This window comes from Aquarana catesbeiana, linkage group LG09 (genome assembly GCF_042186555.1).
Source record: "Aquarana catesbeiana isolate 2022-GZ linkage group LG09, ASM4218655v1, whole genome shotgun sequence".
Taxonomy (NCBI): Eukaryota; Metazoa; Chordata; class Amphibia; order Anura; family Ranidae; genus Aquarana; species Aquarana catesbeiana.
Window position 1 is genome coordinate 61720882 of NC_133332.1, and position 12699 is coordinate 61733580.

The 12699-nt window shown below is 43.1% G+C and overlaps 1 protein-coding gene across 1 annotated transcript in view; it reads left to right on the forward strand.

Moving 5' to 3' along the window:
* LOC141107725 (cytochrome P450 2A5-like) overlaps positions 1-12699 on the forward strand; it is a 121276-nt gene that overhangs the window by 47750 nt on the left and 60827 nt on the right. The window contains exon 2 of the mRNA XM_073598650.1: positions 10088-10250. Coding sequence (XP_073454751.1) covers positions 10088-10250 — 163 coding nt within the window. The remainder of the gene's footprint in view (positions 1-10087; positions 10251-12699) is intronic.

Consider the following 12699-nt stretch of genomic DNA (forward strand, 5'->3'; position numbering starts at 1 on the left):
TTGTTCCCTCTGCAATTTTGTCTATTTTTAGATATGGGGCACACAGTGCAGATAACTTACCCCTCCATTTGGAATTTCCCACTCCTGTTCAACCTGCCCCTTATTGGTTTTAGGTATCCACATAGGTAATAGTAATCCACCCTACTCTATTCTTTCCTGACTCCTAGCTCTCTTGGCTTGATTACTATCATCAGCCCACTGAGTCTATGTGTACACAGTAATGCCCCGTACACACGGTCGGATTTTCCGATGGACAATGTCCGATCGGAGCGTGTTGTCGGAAATTCCGACCGTGTGTGGGCTCCATCGGACATTTTCCATCGGATTTTCCGACACACAAAGTTGGACAGCAGGAGATAAAATTTTCCGACAACAAAATCCGATCGCGTCAATTCCAACCGTGTGTGGCCTGTTCCGACGCACAAAGTGCCACGCATGCTCAGAAGAAATTCCGACACGGGACAGCTCGTTCTGGTAAACTTAGCGTTCGGAATGGATACAGCACTTTCGTCACGCTGCAATGTAAAAAATGGTTTAATACAGCGCACTCTCTTCTTCTTTATAATGTGACAAGAATTAAGTAGTTTTGCTGCTCATATTCACACACACTTCTCACAAAGTTTTATTTGTGTTTTTTTAGTGGGATTCCCTCAATATATTGTTATTAGTTGTCACATCTGACAGTTTTATATTTTTTATGTTTTTTTTTTTTTGTTTTTAAGCCTTTTTTTTTCTTTAATGTTTGTATTTTTTCCAAGGCTGATCTTTGTTCAATGTTATTTTTATTTTTACTCCAGAATATTTTTGTGTGTGTTTTGTGTGTCAAGTTACCCCAACACCATTGATATCTTTTATTATTTAATCTCCATGAGATTGTTTGTTGTTGGTGTCCCTTGTTCATTTCACATTGTATATTAGAAATGTACCTGAATCCTCACAAACAAACCATCATTTTTGAAGTAAAACACATAGGAGAGTATAATTCAAAACAAAAATCCTTTATTAAGGTATCAGAACCAAACAAAGAGGAAGGCAACACTGGATCAACATGAGAAATTAGTGAAGCCTGGGACCCCCAGGGCAGACAACAATTCTTAAACCTCAAAATTGGTGGCCTGAGGAGTCCATATGTGAGGGAGGGCAGTCTGGTCCGGGATTCACAGAGATCGGGATAGCAGCAGATGACATCAGTGTCCCCAGGATGTGGTACCACAAGAGGCTGCATTTTTTGGCCGACCAGACTGGATCCAGGGTCCTCACTCTCTGGTCTTCCGTTCACACTTCCTTCCCGGCTGTCGCTGTGCAGTTGTAGATGTGGCAGGAGGAGGAGTAGGACCTGGAGGAGGAGGAGGACTGGGGGGACCTGGAGGAGGAGGACTGGGGGGACCTGGAGGAGAGGGAGGAGGAGGAGGAGGACCTGCAGGAGGAGGAGGAGGACCATCACAAAGGTGTGTGTCAGGTGTAATTTGGGCCCTCATACCTTTCTCCAGAGCCTCTGATATGAGGGCCTCACACATGGCTTGTTGGCCCTCCTCCATCCTCTGCATTTTATATGCAATGAATGCACCAATGTTCTCCTGCCTGGTCTGTGGTGCTCCCAGGACCTCTGTAGCCCTACAAAAAAATCTGATAGCCGCCTCCTCTAGGGTACTCCTCCTACTGCCACTTTCTGTTTTCACCGGGGGTGGAGGGACCTGCACATCAGCCAGCCGGCTCGGCCCGTCCACCTCCTGGCTGAGACTTCCCTGTGTATGAAAAAGGGACATGGTTTTAGTTTTTGCATCATCAATCACAATCATAAATTATTACTCCCAACTAACATCTAGTTAACATCATTGATTGGACAAGCAGAAATATTTAGAAGAATGCTATACCTGGCTCAATCTGGGCTCCTCCACATGTGGCCTGGAAGGCCCAGGTTGGGCATCAGAAGCCTCAGCCGGACGGGAAGGAAGTGTGGAAGGAAGACTTGAGAGGGATGGCCCGGGTTCAGTCTGGCCTGCCAGAAAGTGCAGCCTGTCGTAGTACAACATCCTGGGGACATAGATGTCATCTGCTGCTCCGTATCTCTGTGAATCCAGGACTTTCTTGCGCTCCCTCAGATATGTGCTCCTCAGGCCACCAATGAAGATCTTTAAATAGGTGATGTCTGCCGTGGGGATCACCTGCTTCACAATTTCACACAATTGCTCCAGTGCTGCCTTCCTCTTTGCTTGGTTCTTGTAATGGGGGTGGGTAATCTCCCACAGACAGGGCAGCTCCCTTAGCATATCAATGAATACTGACATGAAGTCAGTATCTTCTTTCAGTACCATATCCATGTTCACTGCAAGACACAACACAAGACAAAGCCTAATGTCAGACCAAACTCTCCTAATCTTGTTACAATATAGGCCTCAATCTATAGAAGCAGTATAGGCCCAAGTTTGTCTCTTACCTTCGTTCTTACGATCGCCGCGTTCAATGCTCCTTCCTCCGCTCACAGATCAAACGTAATACGCACGTGTGTTACGCCTTATATACACTGCGCATGCGTGTAACTCCGCCCGCCCCTGACGTTCTTTCTAATGTATTCCCCGCCCCTTTTCGTTCGGCGCAGTGGGGGAAGAGCATGATGGCGGACATACAGCAGGTGCGGGCTAATTGTAGCAACGAGGAGGAGGAGGAAAGGGCGGATCCAGGCACGTCCCGATCCAGAAGGAGACGTTTTAAGGCCACAAATATGTCGTTTGGGGAGATGTTGGAGATGGTCGACATCATGAGGAAGTCCGACTATGACGGGAAGTATGGGCCTTACCCCAACCCCAACATCAGAAAGGCCAAAATCATGGCGAAAGTGGTCAGGAGTCTAGAGCGGAATTTCGGGGTACGAAGGTCTAAAGATCAGCTCAGGAAGCGGTGGTCGGACCTGAAGTTGAGAGAGCCAGAGCAGTACCGAAAGATCCGGAGAGTGCTGCAAAAAAGTAAGTAGTTGTGCTGTGTTCCTATTCTTTCTGTCTTTATTACGTTCGTTCTGCTCCATATGCTTTGATTAGTTGTAACGTTTCCAAAGGTCAACTTTAATGTTCATGGGCACATTATTCGTTCGTATCAAACATTTTTCTTTCGGCCTCTAGAACACCATTGTTTAGGCCATATGCATTTTCACACATTTTTGGGGGCCTACTTGGATGCCAAATATTTGTTTGTGTAGATGGGTTTGTTACTAGAATGAAATGCAAACTAGATTGTGTGTAAGGAGAGGACACTGAGCAGCTGTTTTCACATCTGGACACTGGAGCACTAGTGTGGGACACAAGAACACCATTTTTATTAGGGGGGGCACACAGGTGCTCCAGTGTATACTATAGGGGGTCTCCATCTGTGAAGCTTGTACCAAACAGGTAAAGTATTGCAGCTTGACAAAGGGCAATAAAAAAAATACATCTTGGAATTCGGCTAAAATAGACAATTGTACCCCACTTCCAAGCAATGTTTCCTATTTCTATAGTTCTGCCATCAAATATCTGTGTGCTAAGTATACCATTTTTGTTTTACATAGGGGAGAAAAGACTCGGGGGACACCCCTCATCCGAGGAGACCAGAGACCCCCCCCCCTCTGGAAGAAGTTGAAATACCCCCAACCCAAGAAGCTGAGCAGGAGGAAGAAGAAGACGTGGTGGAGATTGGCACCACAACAGGTGAGTGTCTGCAACCACAGGCTCAGGTAAAAGAGATGGCTGGTGGCAGATTTTTGAGACCTTTTTTTTTGTTCTTTATCTCTTTTTAGGTGATCGTGATGTGAGGGATCCAGAACGCTTTACTTCTGAAAGTGCCCAGATACTGATAGGGGAGATCATGGGATGCAATCTCCAATTGCAAAACATCCAGCAACAAATCAGTGATGTTATTAAAAAAAATAATAACATCATTGATGTTTTGGGGCGAATTTAAACCCCACAAAATCACCTGTTTTATGGTACCAAACTTTTTTCTATGTTTAGTTAGAAAAGCCAAATTTGGAGGATGCACACAGTGTGCCAACATGTGCTATCTGCCATCACGGGAGATCAATGGACGCGTTTTGGGGGGGCAACCCCTTCCTCAATTATAAAGTAGCGTTGAGGAAGGGCTTGCTCCCCCCAAACACGTCCCTTGATCCCCCCTGATGGCAGATAGCACATGTGGACATTTGTAAATTGGTGTGCATCTTCCAAATTTGGCTTTTCCAGGGGTGATTTCCACCCATCTGAACGCTATATCAAACCCAGTTCCTAAATACTGATGTCTGATATAGCCTTCAGGTTTTACCTAATGTGAACTTTGTAAGTTCTAGTTTTATGGCTTTCTTGTTGGTTTTACACAGGCCTGTTTTATCTGAAATGGATATTTAGATTTTTCATAATGCTACTGCAAACATTTTATACAACAAACATGTTGGTTTGTTTTAAAAACCTTTGGTAAATGCACATGTGATTGTGCAGGTATAAAAAAGTGCCTTACTCAAGAATGTGTGGATTATTGTCTCAACACTACAACACTTTTGGGGTGATGTAATTGTTGTTTTATGCACAAATGGGGGTTATTTCCTAAGGGAAAATACACTTTGCACTACAAGTGCAGGTTCAGTGCAGTTGCAAGTGCACTTGTAGTGAAATGTGTTTTTGCATTTAGGAATTACCAGCCAACACAGTTTTTTATAAGGTTACCCAATCACGACATTTTCTGCACTCAACACATTTCTGTCAGGGTCAGCTAAAAGAAACACAAGCAGTAAATGTCCACAAAGAATTTTTTTGGGTTGGTTTTTATTTTAAAAAGTTTTCACAGATTGTCTGGCATATTGATAGCCCCCCTACCCGCAAAGAACTCCAGGTAGCGTAACCGGACATCACGGGCACTCAGGGAGGGCAAGCCAGGATGGCCACTTTCAAGCGCCGTCAGTGTTGATGGATTTGGATTTCCGGCCTCAGGCCCAACTGAGCCAGCATAGTTTGCTGAATGTTTTCTTAAAAAAATATGGAGAACACAGCAGGCAAGTATTATATGGTTCAGTTTATACTCCGCCATATTATTATTATTATTATTATTATTATTCAGGATTTATATAGCGCCAACAGTTTACGCAGCGCTTTACAATATAAAAGGGAGACAATACAGTTATAATATAATACAATACAATAGGATTAAGAGGGCCCTGCTCAGAAGAGCTTACAATCTAATAATATGGATGGGTGTCAGAAATAATCGGAACCGGCTGGCCAGGATTCCAAATGTGTTCTCCACCACTCTTCGGGCTCTGGCCAGCTGGTAATTAAAAACCCTCTGTTCCGGGGTGAGGGTCCTCATCGGGAATGGCCGCATCAGGTGGTCCCCCAGCGCAAATGCTTCATCAGCAACGAACACAAATGGGAGACCTTCAACATTGTCCTCTGGAGGTGGCAAGTCCAAGCTGCCATTCTGGAGATGCCTGTAGAACTCCGTCTGGGCGATCACTCCACCATCGGACATCCGGCCATTCTTCCCCACGTCCACATACAAGAACTCGTAATTAGCCGACACCACCGCCAACATCACTATACTATGAAACCCCTTGTAATTATAATAGTACGACCCCGAGTTGGGTGGTGGGACGATGTGGACGTGTTTCCCATCAATTGCCCCTCCGCAGTTAGGAAAGTCCCACCGCTGGGCAAAGTGGGAGGCCACAGTCTGCCATTCCTGTGGCGTGGAAGGAAACTGTTGAGGAAAAAACAATAAACATTACTATTTTTTCACAGAAACCTGGCAAGCAGATTAGACACAAACATTATGGGTCAACCTCCAGATAGCATTTATTAAGGGGAATTTAACAACAACAAAGTATAAGGTACACCTATCATATTCCCCCCCCCCCGCTCTCATAGGCCATTTCTAACATTATAGGGGGGGAACTCTTGGACAGGTAACCCTCTTCACTTCATTGAGAGATGAATGCCTAAATACAGGGTATTACTTGGAACAGCCCCTCCTTAGTTACACTATTGGCAGCCCACTGGACAGGTAAGAAGTGTCATAATACAAAGATATAAATACACACTGTACACATTTGAGCACATTTGTACATTCTGCTATTACCTATCAAGATCATAATAGGATAAAAGAACTTTAAACAGTACCATTGGAAAGTATACAGGCAGACCCTTGCACTACATGCTTTGGGGAATTCATCCATAAATCTGACCAGTAAAGAGGTGGGTATAGTGTGTATGGGTTTGGCAAAGTCAGCAGATAGATGATTGAGGATAGATAGAGAATTGGGATCAGCTGACTTAGCAGTTGGGGGGAGGGAGGGTTACCAAAAATTTGGGGACACCACAAAAAAAAGCCTCTGGCCCTCTGCCTGAATTTAAATCAAAAATAAAATTTCAAAACATTTTAGGGGGTGTTTGGGGTAAAGCACTACTATGGAGCTGATAAAATACATTGTTAAGTGACTACATGAGGTGAATATAGGGCAGGAGACACCATGCTGGAGAGGTTATTGAAGGTCAAATATGTATGAAGGACATAAAATAATAATTACATAAAAATCCAGCATGCATGAGGACAAAGGGGACATTCACAGCATATTACAAGCATGGTAATTAGGGAATGAGGAAAGAAATACAATATATTATCAAACATTCAATACAATAAAATGTGATATTAAAGGATAAAAATCTTACCTTAATATACTCCTTCTGTAGGACCTGGATGATGGCAGAACAGGTCTCTGGGATAATGATCCCCAGAGCCTGGGGGGAGATGCCTGTCGAGAACTTGAGGTCCTGCAGACTTCTCCCTGTGGCCAAATACCGCAAGGTAGCGACCAACCTCTGCTCCGGAGTGATGGCTTGCCTCATGCAGGTATCCTGCCTGCTGATATAGGGGGTCAGCGAAGCCAACAAACGGTGAAATACGGGGTCCGTCATCCGGAGAAAGTTCCTGAAATCATCAGGATTATTCTCACGGATCTCACGGAGCAAAGGCATATGACAGAACTGGTCACGCTGAAGCAACCAATTCTTGGTCCATGAACTCCTCCCCACCCTGTTCACGGACTGGACTTGTGTCAAGGTCAGGACCCCAACACCAAGCCCCCGCACAGCACGAACTCTACGAGGAGTACGCATACGAAACATGGCTAGAAAACGGTCGGCTGCTCAGAACGAAGTAACAGAACTCACTGAAGAACAGCAAGGCCTGTGAAGAGCGACCTGAAAAACAGCAACGAGCGGACAAGATCGCACAGAAAACTCCAATACGAACTGACTGCACGCACTGAAGAGCAGATACAAACCCACAAGCACAAACTGAACGGCAGAAAACGATCTGAAAGCCACGAGTCTGAAAAAGCGCGAATCGTCTCTCACCAAACTTTTACTAACACGAGATTAGCAAAAGGAGCCCAAAGGGTGCGGCGCTTGGTTCTGAACTGGCCTTTTCTAGTCTCGTCGTACGTGCTTGACGTCACCGTGTTCTTGGCGATCGAAAATTCCGACAACTTTGTGCGACCGTGTGTAGGCAAAACAAGTTTGAGCCAACATCCGTAGGAAAAAATCCGAGGATTTTGTTGTCGGAATGTCCGATCAATGTCCGACCGTGTGTACGGGGCATAAGACTGTTTATAGTCAGGTTTATGCTCTATTCTCTAGAGGGTAGTTGGGGTTTTTTTTTCGGGCAGATTCCCCTTAGTCCCATTATGCTTTGTAGGGATTAAGTATTAGGTGCCCAATCCCCGGTCACTCATGCTTTATATATTCTGATTTTTTCCTCTATGGAATGGGTTAGATGTAATTCCTCCCCACACTGGCCTCCCTTTTTATTTTATTTTATTTTATTTTATATTTGTCTATGTGTTAGTACAAGCTTGGCATGTGGATACTATTAATTGGGGGTTAACCTCTTAGTTCTACGCTATTAACATTTACTTGATGACGTCATGTTGAGGCTTACCAGGTAATATCTGGTTCTTACCATATATATTCCCGAGTTTGTATTTACGTTTCCACCTCTAGGGGGAGCTTATCCATTGGCTCTTCAGACCTGAACTAGCTATTTATATTCAGACGCCAAGTTCTGATTTGTTATGACATGTATTACCATTGATTATATATATGTGGTTTATTATGCGATTGGGGAGAGCGTAACCATGGTGTCCATCTATTCCATTTTTGTACAGTCTGTACCATTGCCTGGTAATTTACTCAGAGTATAGCGTGCACACTGTTGTGTGTATACGATCCGGGTCATTGATCTGGTACTTAGGTCTTATTGGCTGCTTCTCTAAACAGGGGGCGGGACAGGCATGGATGCTCTCCTACATATCGACGTAGCGTGCAGTATGGTGGCACTGTCGCTGAGGAAGTCTATGGTGAAAGGCGTACGATGGAGCCACGCACACTACGTCACTTCCGGGTAATCGAGAGGGTGGACCGCAGCTGGAGCGCAGCGGGCTGCTGCTGTCCCCTATCTCGGCGGTTTACCCTTATATTTGTCTACAGTCTGCTTATCGTCAGATATTGGAGCTGGCTGTTAGCCACACATGTTGTTTGGACTTTTTGTATTATGGTTTTAATTTTAATATTTTTTAATAAATGGATGAATTTACATTCTACTACACTATGGGAGCTAATCTCTTTTTTACATGAGGAATACATCTATGGTTAAATCCATTCCATCTATGGCCAAAGGGACGCTTCTGGGACCCATATAGCAGATACCTGGCTGAACCGGCTTAAACAGAGAGCAACTATATGCGCATTACCCCTGTAGGGGTGACTGGATCCAGTGAGTAGGGACCCTTGTGGGGGAGCACAAAAGTCACCTGAAGATATTACAAGCACTCAAGTCACCTGTTGATGGTTTCTGCTATACCTATGTGCACAGCCTGAATATTACCTATATGGGAACTGTTGTTATATATTTTTTTCACTTATATACACAGACTTACATATGCTTTTTTCTGGAGACGTTCTGTGTTTGGCATTTTGCCATTTTTTTTGCACTTTACGCTCACTGTTCTTTTGATAATCTGCCACACTTTAAATTGTTTTGGTTTTTATAATATATATCTTCCTGCACGTTGGAAGCAACATTATTGCATTTTTTTCACCTTCAAGGTTGGTATGATTGTTTATATGCACGCTTTGTTACTTTTTGTAACTGGTGGACACTCTCATCTGCACATGCATTTAATTTAAGGTGATATTTATATTTATGTTTATTTATATTTTAAGTTGATATCTCACGTATATGTATATACATCTAGTAATTAGGAATCACTAGGTCACATCTCGGACAACCTCATTAAGGAGTTACTGTGTATAGTAGCTCACCCACATGTTACTCTGAGGGTGTACGCCATTTATACTTAGACTTCTTACACACTTTTTAAAAACACCCCTATTAGAGGGCCTGATTTGATATCGTAGGCTGGGATAGTAGGTGCCGAGGTTTGGTGTACACTACACACCCCAGGCACAGTCCCATCCTCTTACAACCTGATGCCTTAAGAGTTTCCTTCAATGGAACTAAGGGACCAAGCCCACCCCCTGAAAAACAACTCCACACCATAATCCCCCCTCCACCAAATAATTTGCACCAGTGTACAAAGCAAGGTACATAAAGACATGGATGAGCGCTTTTGGGGTGGAGGAACTTGATGGGCCTGCACAGAGTCCTGACCTCAACCTGATAGAACACCTTTGAGATGAATTAGAGCTGAGACTGTGAGCCAGGCCTTTTCGTCCACATCAGTACCTCACCTCACAAATGCGCTTCTGGAATAATGGTCAAACATTCCAATAGACACACTGCTAAACCTTGTGGACAGCCTTCCCAGAATTATTGAAGCTGTTATAACTGCAAAGGGTCGGCCAACTCAATTTTGAACCCTACAGACACCATTAAAGTTCATGTGCATGTAAAAGGAAGCGTCCCAATACTTTTGGCGATATAGTGTATATACACAGACACACAAATGTTTTGGCTTTTATTTCTATTTTAAATTAAATGGGCTGTTTTACAAGGTGAAGGCTTACAATCACCTTAATGTATTACAATAATGTATTCTATTTTCACATAGATAAGGGAGAAATATGGAGATGTGTTTACCATCTATTTGGGGTCTCGTCCAGTTGTGGTGGTTAATGGATACGATGCCATCAAAGAAGTCTATGTGGATAGAGCTGATGATTTCTTAGCCAGAGGAGATATAGCAACATTTGACACAACCTACCAGAACTATGGTGAGTAAATTGTACATTAATAGCAGAAAAAAAAAAATTTCCTTGCCTTCTGTATCCCTACTAGGAATTTTTACCATCACTGTTGGGTCCACCAGGAGTCCCTTGATCGTTGGAATTAATACAGACCTGGTAAGTCGACTATTAAGCCCCCATGCTCTGATAGAGACCCTGCATTGAAGGATATGCATCCCATGCAGCAGTCAGTGTACCAGTTTGGTTTGGTTCAAGAGCAGAAGGCCCCAGCAGAAGGAGTGGAACAGTTGTGGTAGGTAAAAAAGATAGAAAAGGTTCTGTAGCCAGGAGAGGTGACTTGTCTCAGAACGGCAGCAAAGCTAAGTTGGGGCCAGCTGGTCATTTAAAATGCCCTTGAAGCTGGTTTTGAAGGATTCTGTAGTAGAGATGAGAGCATTATAACAGGCTCAAAGTAAGAACTATAATAATTGTCTGCAATATCACTGACTCCTCTATGATGTAACAGGTTTGAATGCTGCTGGGGCATGTGAATCCAGCCACCTAATTTCACCATTCGTTTTGGTGGGGGGTGAAGATGAAATTCCAGTAGAATAATTCTATCCAATGAATACCCTGCTCTCAACTGAATAGAAAAATTCCAAGCTCAACTATAGAGGTGGAGAGAACTGTTGTCTATGAAAAAGTTTGACGATAGATGTTCCAAGAGCATCCAGTATTATATCCACTTGCAAGAAGAGAAGCCATTCAAAGAAATATTCATTAGGAAACTTAGAGAACATTAGGGAACAGACCCAGGCCCCTGTCTTAGCCTCTGCTGACCCCATATGGCCTTATTAAATGCTTGTAGAATCCTATAGAAAAAGACTGGGTGGTGTACAACAGCATGATGGACATCAGAGACGTATGTGAACTAGAGCCTCACTCCTGCTGAAAAGGATTACCCTACTCACAAAGTGAAGTTCCTGACTCAGGATGAGCTTAATGTTCAAACTAGCCATAGATGAGTCAGTTTTTTTCATTCATCCAGCGGGTTAAAAGAAAAAAACTGACCTGATTCCCTCATCCACACATTTGTGGTGAATGGGGGAATTTCCCCCCTTAGTCTTTGTATTCTGATAGTGGGGAGACTTCCCTGCCATCAGAATACACTGATCAGCACCACAGTCTATAGACTGTAGTGCTGATCAAGCAGAAGTTTTCCAGCAGGACAGCTATAAAGAAGTTGATCGGTAGATCAACTTCTGTGTAACCACAGTGCCCATACATGGACACATGAAATTGGCTGGTCCATGCTGAGCTGTCTGAATTTGATCGATCTTTGTGCAGCTTCAATCGAAACATGGACTGAACTTATAAAGGGTAAGAAAAGGGGGAAAATGCTTCCCGTGTGCCTGTAAAAATATCCCAGATCCAGTACTGTATCACTTACCCTGGTCCTGATTCCAGAATAGTGGACAGATACACAGGAAAATCTTTGGGATCATGCTCTTGCTAGTCACACATTTCTTCTTCTCTATCTATCCTCCAATCAGCAGGAAGATGTATTGCCTTCAGAAGTCTGGTCATCCTGGCCACCTCTCTGATTCAGCTCTGTATTCCTAAAATATTTTAGGTTAGAAAATCCCAGAGTTACCACAAAGCTAGAAAAGTAATTTGAGGAAAGTTAGGTTCAAGAGTAATTGTTCACGGGAGCACTAACAATTATATATATATATATATATATATATATATATATATATATATATATATATACACACATTTTTGGATTTTTAAGTTTTTACTGACTACTAAACTACATTGTTCAGCAATTGCTGGCTGGTGGGGAAGAAGGAAGGGTTTAGAATTTTCACCAAAGCCCTATGCTCTAATAATTATGAAAAAAGATTGGTTGATGCCATAAAATGCTGCTGAGCTACTAAATACATTTGAAGAAATAAAGTCAACTCTTGAGGGGGATGTGTAAAAAGGATTTAAGCCCCTGGAGGTATCATCCCTAAATTTACAGAAGATTTGAGAGCAACAACAAAAATCTAGGACTTTAATTATACCCCCAGGAGTAAAAATGTAAACACAAACTATATTATGTTGGTAAAAACGTTAACATTTTTATTTGTACATATCCAATAAAACAGGTTAAAAGCAATTGTACAGGTTTACCATCAATCATTTCCTGTGTGTATAATCTTGAGAGCAATTTGTTGAAGTTGACGCATTTCGCAGGGAACCCAGCTTCATCAGGACCCGAACTCTTAGCATAAATGAGCTTATAGTGATCTTTTTGGAGGGTGGTTAATGGCAGAGTCTATCAGGCCTGTGGAGAGACACCAAATCTAAATCCCCTCCCATCCAAAGGAAGATGTTGTGTGCGCCTATGGTCTCCAAGCTCACATAAGTCCCATTTTAGGCTTGCAGTGAATGATGAAAGGACTAAGCATACAGTCCCCACAACAGGATACTAACAAAGTGCAGTGTTAGA